This window comes from Chiloscyllium plagiosum, unplaced genomic scaffold (assembly GCF_037043375.1).
Source record: "Chiloscyllium plagiosum isolate Xiang-an unplaced genomic scaffold, Cpla_swu_hap1 HiC_scaffold_11, whole genome shotgun sequence".
Classification (NCBI taxonomy): domain Eukaryota; kingdom Metazoa; phylum Chordata; class Chondrichthyes; order Orectolobiformes; family Hemiscylliidae; genus Chiloscyllium; species Chiloscyllium plagiosum.
Genome location: NW_028270149.1, coordinates 89,119,646 through 89,137,188, shown reverse-complemented (window position 1 = coordinate 89,137,188; position 17,543 = coordinate 89,119,646). Strand labels below are relative to the sequence as shown.

The 17,543-nt window shown below is 45.6% G+C and overlaps 1 protein-coding gene across 2 annotated transcripts in view; it reads right to left on the bottom strand.

Annotated features, from left to right (window-relative positions):
- Positions 1–342: 342 nt before the first annotated feature.
- LOC122557039 (nitric oxide synthase 1-like) overlaps positions 343–17,543 on the bottom strand; it is a 125,811-nt gene continuing 108,610 nt past the window's right edge. The window contains exons 20-26 of one of the 2 annotated variants that reach the window (XM_043704266.2): positions 15,890–16,059; positions 15,445–15,655; positions 15,235–15,322; positions 14,748–14,869; positions 13,903–14,054; positions 7,738–7,932; positions 343–1,540 (exon numbers count right to left, since the gene is read on the bottom strand). In XM_043704266.2, coding sequence (XP_043560201.1) covers positions 1,433–1,540; positions 7,738–7,932; positions 13,903–14,054; positions 14,748–14,869; positions 15,235–15,322; positions 15,445–15,655; positions 15,890–16,059 — 1,046 coding nt within the window. In that variant the 3' untranslated portion in view covers positions 343–1,432. The remainder of the gene's footprint in view (positions 1,541–7,737; positions 7,933–13,902; positions 14,055–14,747; positions 14,870–15,234; positions 15,323–15,444; positions 15,656–15,889; positions 16,060–17,543) is intronic. The other variant, XM_043704267.2, reaches the window with a different exon arrangement.

Here is a 17,543-nt window from a genome sequence, read left to right as displayed (position 1 = left end):
AGAGTAGATCACATTGCATTTCCTGAAGGGATAGACAATAGGGTTGGAGATAGTGGAACGGCTTGTGTAGATATAGGGGAGATGCCAGAGAATTAGAGAGTGGCAAGGACAGTGTGAGTTGCTACAGAATGAACTGTTTTAAGATTTGAGGTGCGTAAGGTTTTAGATATAATGCTCAGGGATAAATGCACAGGCACTTGAGTGGCTTGAGTTAATTGTTTAATTAAGGAGAGGCAGCATGGACCTGTCAAAAGCTCATCATGGTTAACTAATTGAGTTGAATTTTTTAATGAGGTACCAGGGGAGGTTGGTGGTGGGGGTGGGGGTGGGGGTGGGGGGGAGGTGGTGGTGGGGGGTGTGGTGGGGGGGTGGTTGGGGGGGTGTGTGGTGGGGGGGTGGAAGGCAGTCTGGTTTCCCAGGTATTGGTTATTTCTTCCATAGGCATAAATAGTCTGTATCTGGGGATATAAATTAAGATCTCAAAATTTGCCAGTGATCTCGAGCTTCATTAATAAGTGATATTGACACAAAAGCAGGGAAGGGAGACTGAACATTTCAGAGATTTAGGCCAACATAGTGGCTCAGCACTGAGTACCGCTGTTTCACAGCTGCTGGGACCTGGGTCCAATTCCAACCTGGGATGACAGCCTGTGTGGAGTTTGCACATTCTCCCCATGTGTGCAAGGGTTTCCACTGATGTTCCGGGTTCCTGCCAAAGATGTGCAGGTTAGGTAAATTGGACATGTTAAATTGCCCATAGCGTTCAGGAATGTGTAGGATAGGTGGATTAGCCATGGGGAATGCAGGGTTATAGGCATAGGATTTGCGAGGGATGTTCTTCGGAGAGTTGGTGTGGATTTTTGGGGATGACTAGCCTGTTTCCAGACTGTAGGAATTCTATGATCAGGTTCAGCCACAACTTGAACGTTGGGTCCAGTTCTGGTCTTGACACTTTAGGAAGGATGTGACATTGAGAGGGTGCAGAGGAGATGTCCCAGCTTGTTCCCAGGATGAAGGATTTTAGTGATGGAAATGTGTTGCTGGAGAAGCGCAGCAGGTCAGGCAGGTCAAGCCTGATTTTAGTGACCAGGCTTGTTTGGAAAAGCTGGGGTTGTTTTTTGTGGAGTGAAGGAGATTGAGGGGAGATTTGATTGAGATAGAAAAGCTCAGGACAGGGAAAAGCTGCTTGCATTAGCTCTTGGTATAAGAAATAGTCTTTTAATGTAAACGATAGAAGGTGGGCAGGAGGCAGCAGAGAGTGGGGAGAGGCTGAGAGGAAGAGTTGCCCATCAAAACTGCACTGATGCACAATTTATGACATCACACATTCTTTGTATTACAGTCAGGAACTAACATTCCTCATGTACAACAAACATTAAGCAGGCCAACTATACATTCTGCAGATTTATTCCCATTCGTCAGAGCCAAGCATTCACTTTGTTTCCTGCCAATAATTCAAAGATGTTGATCGGATTTTTGTAGCGACCTCTCGGGTTCTCAGTGTTAGACCAAATATATCCTCATGGTAACGATTCTCATCCTAGAGGAAGAAACAAAGCAGCAGATCAGGAACACATTGTGTGGGGAGAGTGACAGAAGGAAGAATACAAATCAAACATTCTTTGAACAAGTAGCAGAAAGAACAAACTGCAGTGTGAAACAGGAAGCGTACAGACCACACAATAAATTCAGCAGATCTTTCAAAACTTTAAGATCATTGTCCCACAGCCGTATGAATGCTCTCCCCTTTCAGTGTCTCTACTCAACCATTTAACCCTGATCACACCCCCATGGAAACTCTCCCTTATCACTGACAATACCCACTCATTTAATGCCCCTGCCCAGCCGCGCTCCAGATCTGCATACATTCTCCCCTGTCACTGACTCCATCACCCATTACCTCTTGAGAAAAAGATCAATTTAAATACTGATGGATCACAAAACAAAATTCAGTAATGTAATGGAATATTTCTCACTCTCTGGCGGAGGAGAACAAGGACTTGACTGAATGTTGTCTCTGCTCCCTCTCACAGAGAATGTGAATCAGCCTCTGGGTAAACTGCAGTTAATTGTTCAAAATACATCTTCCTCATCTTCCTGCAAAGCCGAAGTGAGTCCTCTTACTATGCAATCATGAGAGCAGACCTTATTTGAACCATTCTCAGGGACAAATAAGTTTCATATCAAAATGTAAACATTAATCCCCAAACAGTCAGAAAGCATTTGATTGAAAGATACACAGGCAAATTTCAGAGAAGTGTAAATATAATTAGACATTAGTAGTAGTAGATTTCAGCTTCACAATTACTAACTGTGCAGAAAAATTGTGAAAGGCTTTGAACGGGTGGAATTCTTACAATGTATCCAGGAGAGCTTTTTAAGCCAGCACATAAAACGTTAAAAAGGAGAAAAACTGATAACAACTTTTACAGAACAAAACTGGGGAAGTGGTAGATGTGTCAATGGGGAAGCATTTCAGCGATAGTGATGATTGTTAAAACATGGGGTAAACCCTTCTGCAAATTTAGATCGGACACAGAAAAGCTCACCTCAACTCATAATCTGTAAAAGTATGAGTGACAAAGAGTTACCAAATTCCACTATTTAAAGAAAAAATTAACAACTTTTCAGGGCAGCATGGTGTCTCAGTGGTTAGCACTGCTGCCTCACAGCACCAGGGACCAAGGTTTGATTCCAGCCTCAGGTGACTGTCTGTGTGGAGTTTGCACATTCTCCCCGTGTCTGCGTGGGTTTTCTCTGGGTGCTCTGGTTTCTTCCCACAATCTAAAAATGTGCAGGCCAGGTTAAATGACCATGCTGAATTGCCCATAGAATTAGATGTAATTGTCAGGGGTAAATACAGGTTGGGGAAAGGGTCTGGGTGAGTTACTCTTTGGAGGGTCGGTGTGTATTTGTTAGGCCAAAGAGCTTTTTTCCTTACTGTAGGGAATCTAATCTTTAATTCCAAGTAGAAAAAAAATTAAACAACTACCTACACTGTAAACTTCCTTAGCCTGATCAATTTATCTACCTCCCACTCTCCAACAATATATTGATTCAAAAAAACCCCAATTAAGTTTTACAAAAAATTCAAATTTCAAAACCAGCCAGCTGTCGCTTTTCACTTGGTATCTTCCTCTGTATTTTCCAGGGTCTTTTCTTCAGTCTTCTGCTTCACAGATTTCATATGAAAAGGTACCTTTCAGAGAGCAATTCTGCGAGCACAGTCCATTGGTGCTCTTTGCAGCTCTAGCTAACTGTTCAAAAAACCCATTTTTATACCCCAAAACATTGGATCATCTCATTGGTTTGATGGCATCAAAACAGAAACATTCAAATTCGATTGGATTTTGGGATCTTGGGGTATAATTTAAACTCTTTGGCTGAATTCGAATTTGTTGTGTAACATAGTAATGCAGCTCCATCTATTTGTTTCACAAGCAAATGTTACATTTGTAAATCTTTCAGCACACTCTGTTCCCTTCTAGGTCTATGCCAGTTTCCACTCCCTCTTAAAGGTACAGTTCACACCAACAGCTGCATAAAACTGTAGTTCAATAAGATATAAAGTAGTCATGGAAAAAGGACAAGGATGGACCACAAGTAAAGATTTTAAAATCAGGCTGATTTTAGCATTAGCAATCAGGACATAGTCAAAATAGACTGGGAGCAGCTAATTGTGGGAAATTCTCTGTCACATGAGCCATTCAAAAGACAGCAGGACCATCATGGTCCTGTAAAGATAGAGGGTTGAACCAACCAATTCTGAGAACCCTGGATGCCAATGGATGCACATGATTGGATAAGTACAAAAGTGAAAGTATATGGTAGATGGCAAATGCTCAAAAGAGCAGAGCCCTTCAGGTGTATAGGGTAGTATTTAAAAAAGAAATCAGGAGAGTGAAGACAGGACATGAAAAATCACTGTTGGGTAAACTAATGGGAAAACTAAAGGGGGTGGCACGGTGGCCCAGTGGTTAGCGCTGCTGTCTCACAGTGCCAGAGACCCGGGTTCAATTCCCGCCTCAGGCAACTGTCTGTGTGGAGTTTGCACATTCTCCCCGTATCTGCGTGGGTTTCCTCCGGGTGCTCTGGTTTCCTCCCACAGTCCAAAGATGTGCAGGTTAGGTGAATTGGCCATTACCCGGCGCCAGGTTGACCTCCGGGGCAGGGAGGCACGGGCGCCAGTCGGCCGTTGGACAGTCCTTTTGGGTTAACCCGGCGCCAGGTTGACCTCCGGGGCAGGGAGGCACGGGCGCCAGTCGGCCGTTGGACAGTCCTTTTGGTTTAACCCGGCGCCAGGTTGACCTCCGGGGCAGGGAGGCACGGGCGCCAGTCGGCCGTTGGACAGTCCTTTTGGGTTAGGACCAGTTCCAAAAACGCACATCCCAGATGGCCTCCTTCTTCAAGGACCGCAATTTCCCCCCCGACGTGATCGACGATGCCCTCCACTGCATCTCTTCCACTTCCCGATCCTCCGCCCTTGAACCCCGCCCCTCCAACCGCCACCAGGACAGAACCCCACTGGTCCTCACCTACCACCCCACTAACCTCCATGTACAGCGCATCATCCGCCGTCATTTCCGCCACCTCCAAACGGACCCCACCACCAAGGATATATTTCCCTCCCCTCCCCTATCAGCATTCTGTAAAGACCACTCCCTCCGTGACTCCCTCGTCAGATCCACACCCCCCACCAACCCAACCTCCACTCCCAGCATCTTCCCCTGCAACCGCAGGAGGTGCAAGACTTGCGCCCACACCTCCCCTCTCACCTCCCTCCAAGGCCCCAAAGGAAACTTCTATATCCGCCACAGATTCACCTGTACCTCCACACATATCATCTATTGCATCCTCTGTACCCGATGTGGCCTCCTCTATATTGGGGAGACAGGCCGCCTACTTGCGGAGCGTTTCAGAGAACACCTCTGGGACACCCGGACCAACCAACCCAACCATCCTGTAGCTCAACATTTCAATTCCCCCTCCCACTCCACCAAGGATATGCAGGTCTTTGGACTCCTCCATCGTCAGACCACAGCGAAACGACGGTTGGAGGAAGAATGCCTCATCTTCCGGCTAGGAACCCTCCAACCACAAGGGATGAACTCGGATTTCACCAGTTTCCTCATTTCCCCTCCCCCCAGCCTGTCTCAGTCAAATCCATCAAATTCAGCACCGCCTCCCTAACCTGCAATCTTCTTCCCGACCTCTCCGCCCCCACCCCAATCTGTCCTATCACCCTCACCTTGACCTTTTCCCACCTATCACATTTCCGACGCCCCTCCCCCAAGTCCCTCCTCCCTATCTTTTATCTTAGCCTGCTGGACAAACTTTCCTCATTCCTGAAGAAGGGCTAATGCCCGAAACGTCGATTCTCCTGTTCCCTAGATGCTGCCTGACCTGCTGCGCTTCTCCAGCAACACATTTCCATCTCTGATCTCCAGCATCTGCAGACCTCATTTTCTCTTCATGCTAAGTTACCTGTAGTGTTAGGTGAAGGGGCCAATTTTGGGTCTGGGTGGGTTGCTCTTTGGAGGGTCGGTGTGGACTTGTTGGGCCGAAGGGCCTGTTTCCACACTGTAAGTAATCTAATCTGGGGCAAAAGGATAACGAGGGAAAGATTGGGGTCCATTCAGAATCTAGGCAGCAAACTGTGAATTTTGAAGTCATAAAAGCCTATATTCAATACTGAGTAGATAGAAAAGGGTTTAATATTGGATAAGTCCCCAGGGTTAAATGAGATGTTTCCCAGGCTTTTGGGGGTTGCAGGGACAGATATCCTCTCTGGACACAGGAGAGGTGCCCAAAGGGTTGGAGGACTGTTAATGTGCTAACACTAATCAAGAAGAGTGGTAGGGATAATTAGTTAGTTGACAGGAAGCTAAGTGTAACCCCAGAAAGATATTGGACTGGGAGGTAACTTGCAGTCATCTTTTGACTGGATCAGTGTGAAGTACATCAGCCTTTGGGAATAAGGATGACTTGGGTGCAGGCAGCAGCTTTTTAAAGATCACAGAGAAAATGAAAATTGGAGATATTGATGAGAAAGTTCTGGGCCTCCGGTTGATAGGATGAGGAGCTGGCAGATGTAATTCAATTCAGAGAAATATGTGAAATTTGATTTGGGAAATCTAACCTGGAAAGATAGAATCCTCTAAATGGAATGTGTTCAAACAGTGTCAATGAGCAGAACCAATTGACACCAATCCTGAGAGATAGCAGAATGAGCCAGGATGATACTTCAATGGAATATGGGTCATTTTCTTTTACAAACAGGCTATAGAAACAGGGAGAACATGTTTGAACATTATCAATGATGAGTGAGGCCTTGCCTGGCATAAGATATCAAGGTGCTCAGAAGTTTCCAGAGGAGTTTTCCCAGGAGGTTGAGGGATAGCAATTACATGGGGAAGGTTATTAATTTAGGACACAGAAAAAGTTAAGAGGTCACTGACTGGAGATCATTAGAGTAGTGAGAGGTTTGATGGAGAGTGTGAGAGAGAGAGAGAAACACTTCCCAGTGGTGTGAGTGAGAAAGGTCATTAATTCAAAGTCACCAATCATGAGGCACCAATCAATAGTAGACTCACCAACTTTAAGGCAGTTAAATGGTGATTGGATAAACATATGGATGATATTGGAGTAGTGTAGGTTAGATGGGCTTCGGATTGGTTTCACAGGTTGGCGCAACATCGAGGGCCAAAGGGCCTGTGCTGTGCTGTAACGTCTATGTTCTATGAAAACTGTCAGGATCTGGTACTCCCTCTGGGTCTGGCTGATTCTATCAATCATCTTAAAAAGAATCTGGAGGAAGTTAAAAGTCACACAACAGATATAGTTCAACAGGCTTATATGAAAGTACAAGCTTTTGGTGCACTGCTCCTTCGTCAGGTAGCTAGTGGGACAGGATTATAACCCTGATGAAGAAGGCTCACTCTAAAAGCTTGTACTTCCAAATAAAACTGTTAGACTATAACCTGGTATTGTGTGACTTTTAGCTTTGTTCACCCCAGTCCAACAGTGGAACCTTCACATCATGGCTACCATCAACACCATGAGCTGCCGGCTCAAAATGGAGAGGATCTCCAAGAAGATCACGAGTAAGTACACAGACATTAAGTTTCTGCAGAAATGTAAGAAAGCAGGAAAGATCCCAAAAGGACTATGGATCACAAACAAACTCTGTGTCTTATGATCCTCCCTCACTAGCTACCTGTTGAAGGAGCAGCACTCCAAATGCTTGTACTTCCAAATAAACCTGTTGGACAATAACCTGGTGTTGTGTGATTTTTAACTTTGTCTATCCCAGCCCAACGCCAGCACCTTCACATCAGAATTTGGAAAGAAATTGAGGCATGAAAGGTTTCATGGTATAATATTGGCAGCGATGTGGGATTTAACACACCTGCTGCTTAAATGGACCAGCACAGACACAAGGGGTGCAATGACATCTTTCACTGCAGTATGTTACTATAATTCTCCGATTAATTTGCTTCCTGAAAGAGATTCACAAATCTCCCTTTTTAAGGCATTAACTCAAAGGATCAAATTTGATTCTGATTCACACTCAATACTTGGTGATGCAAAATTTCCTCTAAATCTTAAATGCCACCTGGAAAGTGCCAACTTGATACTGCTCATCTGTTTACAATCCAAGTCCAAGCCCAAGATTGCTTCTTGTCATTGTCTGGAGTATCCTAACATTGGCACGTAGTCATTGTAAAGCTCTCTCACCTTCAGCTTTGTAAGATAGCTTGCTGCATCATTCAGACTCATCATCCCCACTGTTGCTATTATTTCTTGGACAGTTTTTGAAACATCTTGAGCCATTGTAACATCACCACAAACATACAGGTGTCCCTTCGAAGAGCTCAAAATTTGGAAGAGCTCATTGGGCAGCTGATTTCGAATGATATCCTGTACATACTCCTAGAGGATGACAAATCAATAAGATATCATAAAACTATCTAAAAGCATGACAAATCAAAAATCAGAAATTCAATAGGATAGTTTGGACATCAAGGAAAAACTCAAAGGACATCAAACGACATCAACACATTCACATTCTCCCAACACATACACTACTCTCCCCACACACTACACCCTCTCCGTACATAAACACCTTCCCCCAATATGTACACCCTCCACAGCCATGTACATTGTGATAATGCTACTCCTTTAACAAGGTACTTTGTTTTTTTCTCAGAGGGTTTGTAACCACAGACTCCGGGAGGTCTAGGTCTGAAGGGTTTTAGAGCCAATTTGATTATAGGTAACAGATACTGCCTCATGAAAAAGGCTTGCAAGTTAAGGACAAAACACTTTACAACGAAGATGGTGTGACCAGTTCTCCCAGCTCTGTTTTTCTCTCATTTGGTTTGGTTTTAGCATTTTGGGTGTTCACTGAAAGCAGTCAGCCAGTTTTGAAGCTGCTATGCCAGGAAACAGCTACATGGAAGAAGATGTTCCATGCTAAACTTCTCTGCCATCTCTCTCTCTCTCTCTCTTTCTCTCTCTCGTAAGACTCTGTGTTTGATTTTCCCTTTTCTTTTTGTTCTGCTAGGGCCTGTCATTCCTTTTCCCTTTCTCCACTTTTAATCATAATTCAAACAGTTTCATTTTTTTTACCCTTATCTTGTCTTGTATTTTGTCTCTAACTCAAGCTGCTTCATTTTCAATTGAACCTTAGCCATCTCTAATGATTCTGATGGCATTATTTCCTTACAGAAGGAGGCAGCTCCAACTCCACATTGTCTGCTAATTCCAGCAGTATGGCCTTAATTGCCTTTTGCAAAACCCACACAGTCACTTCTTCCACCCGCAGAAAGCTCTTGAAAAAGTCAATGCTATCCCAAGCACTGTTTAAATCAATCGAAAGCAAGACCCAAAACAAAAGATGCTAACACCTACCACTCGCAGCCTTTGAGTCCAACAACCCTAATCCCAATTTGGAACTATCGAACAAATCCACAAGGAGTCCATAATCTGTTCTGGACCAGGCCAGACCCCTTCAAAACATTTCAAGAAAGTAACTTTGCCATTTGTTTTAAGCAGGTATATAGTGGATAACCAGGAGTGATGCAGCCAGCACAACCACTTAGTTGTCTGCCTCTTTATCACATTCTTGCTATCATACTGTCTCTCTATCACAGGCACTCTCTCTTACTCGCTCTCACTCTATCGTAGTCACATATCCTCCACTCAGCCACTTTCTCTCTCCATCACAGACACTCTTTCTACTATGCTCTCTCTATCACACTATCACAGAGACACTCTCTATCAGACACATTTCCTCTCTATCATAGACAAACTCTCTCTGTTACAGACTCAGTCTCTATCTCAGACACTCTCTATCACAAACATATTATCACAGCCACTTCCCTACCATCCAATATTTTTCTCTCTCTATCACAGATTCTCTCTATGACACTCTGGCACACTCTCTTTAACATGGACACAGTCTCACTCTACCACAGACAAACTCTATCACAGGTGCACTCTCTCTCTCAGCGACATACACTCTCTATCCACTCTCTGTAATAGATACACTATTTCTCACTACATACTTTCTCTAACACAGACACACTCTCTCTATTACAGACACTCTTTTTCTCCACCATACTCTCTCAAAGAGTCACATGCACTCCCTCCATCAGCCAGTTATCTTAGAACATAGAACAATACATTACAGAACAGGCCCTTCGGCCCACGATGTTGTGCCGAAATTCTAACCTAGATTAAGTACCCATCCATGTACCTATCCAAATGCCGCTTAAAGGTCGCCAATGATTCCGACTCTACCACTCCCACGGGCAGCGCATTCCATGCCCCCACCACTCTCTGGGTAAAGAACCCACCCCTGACATCTCCCCTATACCTTCCACCCTTCACCTTAAATTTATGTCCCCTTGTAACACTATGTTGTACCCGGGGAAAAAGTTTCTGACTGTCTACTCTATCTATTCCTCTGATCATCTTATAAACCTCTATCAAGTCACCCCTCATCCTTCACCGTTCCAACGAGAAAAGGCCGAGAACTCTCAACCTATCCTCGTATGACTTCCTCTCCATTCCAGGCAACATCCTGGTAAATCTTCTCTGCACCCTCTCCAAAGCTTCCACATCTTTCCTAAAGTGAGGCGACCAGAACTGCACACAGTACTCCAACTGTGGCCTAACCAAAGTCCTGTACAGCTGCAACATCACTTCACGACTCTTGAATTCAATCCCTCTGCTAATGAACGATAATACTCCATAGGCCTTCTTACAAACTCTATCCACCTGAGTGGCAACCTTCAAAGATCTATGTACATAGACCCCAAGATCCCTCTGTTCCTCCACCTGACTAAGAACCCTACCATTAACCCTGTATTCCGCATTCTTATTTGTTCTTCCAAAATGGACAACCACACACTTGGCAGGGTTGAACTCCATCTGCCACTCCTCAGCCCAGCTCTGCATCATATCTAAGTCCCTCTGCAGCCGACAACAGCCCTCCTCACTGTCCACAACTCCACCTATCTTCGTATCATCTGCAAATTTACTGACCCACCCTTCGACTCCCTCATCTAAGTCATTAATAAAAATTACAAACAGCAGAGGACCCAGAACTGATCCCTGCGGAACTCCACTTGTAACTGGGCTCCAGGCTGAATATTTACCATCTACCACCACTCTCTGCCTTCGACCGGTTAGCCAGTTTTCTATCCAATTGGCCAAATTTCCCTCTATCCCATGCCTCCTGACTTTCCGCATAAGCCTACCATGGGGAACCTTATCAAATGCCTTACTAAAATCCATGTACACTACATCCACTGCTCTACCCTCATCCACATGCTTGGTCACCTCCTCGAAGAATTCAATAAGACTTGTAAGGCAAGACCTATCCTTCACAAATCCGTGCTGGCTGTCCCTAATCAAGCAGTGTCTTTCCAGATACTCATAAATCCTATCCCTCAGTACCCTTTCCATTACTTTGCCTACCACCGAAGTAAGACTAACAGGCCTGTAATTCCCGGGGTTATCCCTATTCCCTTTTTTGAACAGGGGCACAACATTCGCTACTCTCCAGTCCCCTGGTACCACCCCCGTTGCCAGTGAAGACGAGAAGATCATTGCCTCTGCAATTTCCTCTCTTGCTTCCCACATAATCCTAGGATATATCCCGTCAGGCCCGGGGGACTTGTCTATCCTCAAGTTGTTCAAAATGTCCAACACATCTTCCTTCCTAACAGGTATCTCTTCTGGCTTACCAGTCCATTTCACACTCTCCTCTTCTACAATACGGTCCCTCTCGTTCATAAATACTGAAGAGAAGTACTTGTTCAAGACCTCTCCTATCTCTTCCGACTCAATACACAGTCTCCCACTACTGTCCTTGATCGGACCTACCCTCGTTCTCGTCATTCTCAGGTTTCTCACATACGCATAAAATGCCTTGGGGTTATCCTTGATCCTATCCGCCAACGATTTTTCATGCCCTCTCTTAGCTCTCCTAATCCCTTTCTTCAGGTCCCTTCTGGCTATCCTGTATCCCTCCACTGCTCTGTCTGAATCCTGTTTCCTCAACCTTATGTAAGCCTCCTTCTTCCTCTTTACCAGACATTCAACCTCTCTCGTCAACCAAGGCTCCCTCACACGACCATTTCTTTCCTGCCTGATAGGTACATACATATCATGGACACGTCGTATCTGCTCTTTGAAAAAGTTCCACATTTCCATCACATCCTTCCCTGACAGCCTATGCTCCCAACGTATGATCCTCAAATCCTGCCTTACAGCATCGTAATTTCCCTTCCCCCAATTATAAAATCTACCTTGTTGTGCGCACCTATCTCTCTCCATAACCAAGGTGAAAGTCACAGAATTGTGGTCACCATCACCAAAATGTTCACCCACTAACAAGCCCACCACTTGTCCCGGTTCATTACCGAGTACCAAATCCAATATGGCCTCCCCTCTGGTTGGACAATCTACATACTGCGTTAGAAAAGCTTCCTGGACACACTGCACAAACACCGCCCCATCCAATCTACTTGATCTAAAGAGCTTCCAATCAACATTTGGGAAGTTGAAGTCGCCCATGACTACGACCCTGTGGCTTCTGCACCTTTCCAAAATCTGTTTCCCAAATCTGTTTCTCCACATCTCTGCTGCTATTGGGGCGCCTATAGTAAACACCCAACAAGGTGACTGCACCTTTCCTATTTCAGCCCATACTACCTCCAGAGGCAGATCCCCCTCAAACTTCCTTTCTGCAGCCGTTATACCATTTCTAATTAGCAATGCCACCCCCCCTCCTTTTTTCCCACCATCTCTAATCTTACTGAAACACCTGTAACCAGGAACCTCCAACAGCCATTCCTGTCCCTCATCTATCCACGTTTCCGTGATGGCCACAACATCGTAGTCCCAGGTACCGATCCACGCCTTAAGTTCACCCACCTTATTTCTGATACTCCTTGCGTTGAAGTATACGCACTTGAGCCCATCTCGGTGTCCGCAAGTAGTCCCTGTCAGTGCTACCTTCTCCACAGCCTCCCTACAGTCTTGGGCATCCTGACACACAGCTAGCTTACTTGCTGGACTACAAATCCGGATCCCATCCCCCTGCCAAATTAGTTTAAACCCCCCCGAAGAGTGCTAGCAAACCTACCCCCCAGGATATTGGTGCCCTTCTGGTTCAGGTGCAACCCGTCCTGTTTGTACAGGTCCCACCTTCCCCAGAATGCAGTCCAATTGTCCAAATATCTGAAACCCTCCTTCCTACACCAGCCTTGCAGCCACGTGTTCAACTGCACTCTCTCCCTATTCTTTGCCTCACTGTCACGTGGCACCGGCAACAACCCAAGATGACGACTCCGTCTGTCCTAGCTTTTAGCTTCCAGCCTAACTCCTTGAGCTCTTGAATGACCTCCCCACCCCTCTTCCTACCTATGTCGTTGGTACCAACGTGCACCACGACTTCTGGCTGCACACCGTCCCCCTTAAGGATTCTGAAGACACGGTCTGAGACGTCTCGGATCCTAGCACCCGGGAGGCAACAAACCATCCGTGAGTCTCGCCCATGTCCTCAGAACCGCCTGTCCGTCCCTCTAACTAGAGAGTCCCCTATAACTAGCGCTCTCCTCCTCTCCCCCTTTCCCTTCTGAGTCTCAGAGCCACAGACCCCTTCACTGCAGCTTACACCTACAACGCTGTCCCCCCCAACAGTTTCCAAAGCTGTATACTTATTTTTTAGGGGAACGACCACAGGGGAACCCTGCACTGCCCGCTTCTTCCCCTTCCCACCTCTAACTGTTACCCAGCTACCTCTGTTCTCCGGCGTCACTATGTCCCTGTAGCTTCTATCAATCACCCTCTCAGCCTCTCGAATAATCCTCAGTTCATCCAACTCCAGTTCCAGTTCCCTAACTCGTTCGGTGAGGATCAGGATCTGACTGCATTTCCTGCAGACGAAGTCGGCAGGAGTATCGGTGGTCACCCCTACCTCGAACATCCTGCAGGAGGAACATTCCACCGCCTGCGCTGCCATGACTGTACACTTTCTCCAAAAACAAGAACACTGAGTCAATAACACTGAGTCACTTACCTGGGGTCTAGAACACACCCACTCAAATACTAATCACTTACCTTCCCGCCCAGCTATGCGCTCCAACCTCACTTCTGCTGCTCCCACTCAAATATGTAATCTAAAAAAATCTTCTATCCAATCACTTTCTATCACAGACTCTCTATCACATTCTCTCTATCAGACAGACTTTCCCTCTATCACAGCCACTCTCTCTTTATCACAGACTGTCTCTCAATCGCAGACAAAATCTCTCTCTCACAGCCTTTCTATTAGTAGAGACACACAATCTCTAATTTCAGAGTCTCTCGATCTTGCTCTTCATTCACCTTTTTCCTGTCTGGATCCCGTGAATATGCAGTATAAATTTCTTTGAAAACTCCTTTGTTCTTCGCCTCCATCATTTCCTCTTTATAAAGATGATCCATTTGCGAGTAACGACACCCGAAGATCAAGCTCATCTCACATTGTTTCAAACCTGCTTCAGAGACAGGATAGGTCAGAGTAACAGTGAGAGACGGCTGACACGGGGCATGTCAGAGACAGTGTGTTAGAGTATCAGAGAGAAGGAAAGATTGTGGAGGAATCTGGGAGGGAGAGAGGAGAGAAAGGAAGAATGTGTGGGAGCAAGAGAAAAAGAGGTTATGGAAAGTACTTGATAGGTATGTACCTGTCAGGCAGAGAGGAAGTGGTTGAGCAATCGAACTCTGGTTTCCTAAAGAGGAAGAAGGAGGCTTGTGTATAGGTGAGACATGAAGGCTCAGTTAGGGTACTTGAGAGTTAAAAGTTAACCAGGAAAGACCTAACGAGAGAGCTAAGAAGAGCAAGGAGAGGACATGAGAAGTCGTTGGCAGATAGGATCAAGGTAAACCCTAAAGCTTTTTATAGATGTGTCAGGAATAAAAAAATTACTCGAGTAAGATTAGGGCCAGTCAAGGACAGTACTGGGAACTTGTGCATGGAGTCCGAAGAGATAGGAGAGGTTTCACAGGTCAGCGCAACATCGAGGGCTGAAGGGTACTGGTGTGTGTGTGTGTGTGTGTAGAAAACTAAGGAATGTTCAGAGATTGAAGGATAGTCGAGGGGTAGGCTGACAAGGAGGGGAATGAGGGTGAGAAAGGGAGTCTGACAGGATCAAGACTTGAAATAGAATGTTGAGACTAGCAGCACCAACCTTGGTTTTCAATCTCATACAATCTCTGTTGCCAGAAACTTCTGTAAGGGGCAATTCCAGTGCCAGGGCCAACAAGCAAACACGGGGTAGAGGAATCAGACGGGAGGTGGAACAGTGGAGCCCTGGAAATAAGATAAAGCTCAGTGTAACTGGAGATGCTCCCAGTGACTGCTGTGACGTTCTCTCCCTCTCAGAATTGTAGGTTAGGGTTTGTGGAACATAATCTTAGTAATCTCACCACCCCCCCCCCCCAACAGGTAAAATCAGCATACACTGATTATTTCAAGAAATGTGACAGAATTACTCTGTTCCGACTGCAAAGATTCAGAGATGAGAGTTACAGTTGCTCCCTGTCTACCACTCACTGAAAACAGGACAGTGCACTGACTGCTGCTTATTATCATATCCCCTCCAGGGTTCAGTGTCTGGGCAGAGAGACGGACAGAAGGATTCACTGCAAAGAATCTCACGTTGTTCAAACTCCTACCTTCTGATGAAACAGGGAACACTGTCACCAATTTCGATGCAATTTAACCATGAGGAACACACTCCATGTCGCTCTGGACCTTGGTCATCTGAAAAAGTTCCAACAAAGTACAAATAAATACATGGGGAGCTGTAAACCAGAAAGAGTTAGTCTGTGATTCCCCCCTGTCCCAGGGAGTGTAGTTGGTTAAGGTCAATAAAGATTCCGTACTTTTAATGTGATACTTGACGACAGCGACAGTGAGATGGATTTGGAATGGATGGGTATCCGGTGATGAGCTGATGGAGTAATACCGAGGTTGCAGCAATGGGAGTTGGGTTAAAAGCAGAGATGCAGGAGCTCGGACAGAGGGGAACTCATCGAGGACATCAGCAACCGTTGGAACATTCTCCCATTTCCACTCTTCATATTTACGTGTCCCCTGGAACAGAAACAGATTAAAGACAGGCAGGAAGGAGTCTACCATAATGTAATCCATCCCAACTAGGAGTGACCCCCCTCTCCTCACTAACTTCTCTGGACTGAGAGTAACTTCTCACTCACTCCCTTCTGAAAGAGAGTGTCCCCTCCCCTCAATTTCTACCGCCTCCGAGCGACCCCTCACTCACTTCCTCCTGACTGCAAGTGGCCCCTTCACACTCCCGTGCCTTTTTACCTGACCCAAATCTTCGAGCTGCTCCTTCTCTCTTCGATCTGTTGCGAGTTGTGCGAGGTACTGTAACAGTTCAGGACTGGCTGGGCTAGTGATGTCCAGGAAGTATGTGAGAGCCTGGGCTACTGTGCAGTTTGGGAGACGCATATCTGACACCCATTTATGTTGGATTCCTGCATACAAACAGAAGCTCTTTACTATACAGCACTGTGTGATGTGAATAGTCCAACAACAACAAACTGCTGTTATGTTGCGACATTTACACAATGGGCCAACCCAAAGTGCTTCACTGAAGCTGAGAAACAATACCTGACAGAATCACAGATTTTTTCCATTGCAGGAAGTCTCTGAGCCGAGTCTCTGAGCTTGTTAACTTTGTGTCAACCTGCTACATTTTCCTCATAATCCCACGTTGTTTCAATTTAAATAACCATTCAACAGCTTCTGAATGCCTCAGTTGGACCTGACTCCCAGGCACTGTGTTCCTGATCCCAACTATCTGTTGTGTGAAAAAGGCTTACCATCCTTGCATTTGCTTTTTTTAAAATACAAAACAGTTTATATCTGTGCTGTGTGGTTCGCAAGTTGTTTACAAGTGGAAACTGTTTCGCCCCTTTTATATAATCCAGCCCATGCAGGAGTTTGAGCGTTTTGATCAGATATCCTCTCAGCTTTCTCCTTCCCAAGAAAAACATACCCAGCAGCTCCAATCCCCACATTCTCCCTGTGTCTGCGTGGGTTTCCTTCGGGTGCTCTGGTTTCCTCCCATAATCTAAAGATATGCAGGTCAGGGTGAATTGCCCATAGTGTTAGGTGCATTAGGTAGGGGAATGGGTCTGGGTGGATTACTCTTCAGAGTCTGGACTTGTTGGGCCAAAGGGCCTGTTGCCATACTGTAGGGAATCTAATCTAAGGAATCTAATCTAAGAACTGAACTGTCTCATTCCTGGAACCATTCCCTTCTGCAGCCTCTCCAATGCATTCACATCTTTCTATCATGTAATGCCCACAACTATACATAAAACTTCAGCTGAGGATGATTTCCTATATAAATTCAGCATATCCTCACTGGTACTTTATGCTTCCATTAACAATGCCTAGAATGCTTTTTTCATATGCTTTATTGAAAGCCCTTTCTACCTTTCCCGCCACATTTAATGAGTTATGTGACTTATGGCCCTGCTGCACAACCAACTGATAAAGGAGCAGCGCTCCGAAAGCTAGTGCTTCCAAATAAACCTGTTGGAGTATAACCTGATGTTGTGTGATTTTTTGACTTTGTCCACCCCAGTCCAACACCAGCTCCTCCAAATCATGTCAACAAAATTAAAACAGGGTAAAAACAATGACTGCAGATGCTGGAAACCAGATTCTGGATCAGTGGTGCTGGAAGAGCACAGCAATTCAGGGAGCATCCGAGGACAGGCAAAATCGACGTTTCGGGCAAAAGCCCTTCATCAGGAATAAAGGCAGAGAGCCTGAAGCATGGAGAGATAAGCTAGAGGAGGGTGGGGGTGGGGATAGAGTAGCATAGAGTACAATAGGTTAGTGGGGGAGGAGATGAAGGTGATAGGTCAGGGAGGAGAGGGTGGAGTGGATAGGTGGAAAAGGAGCTGGGCAGGTCGGACAAGTCCGGACAAGTCAAGGGGATCGTGTT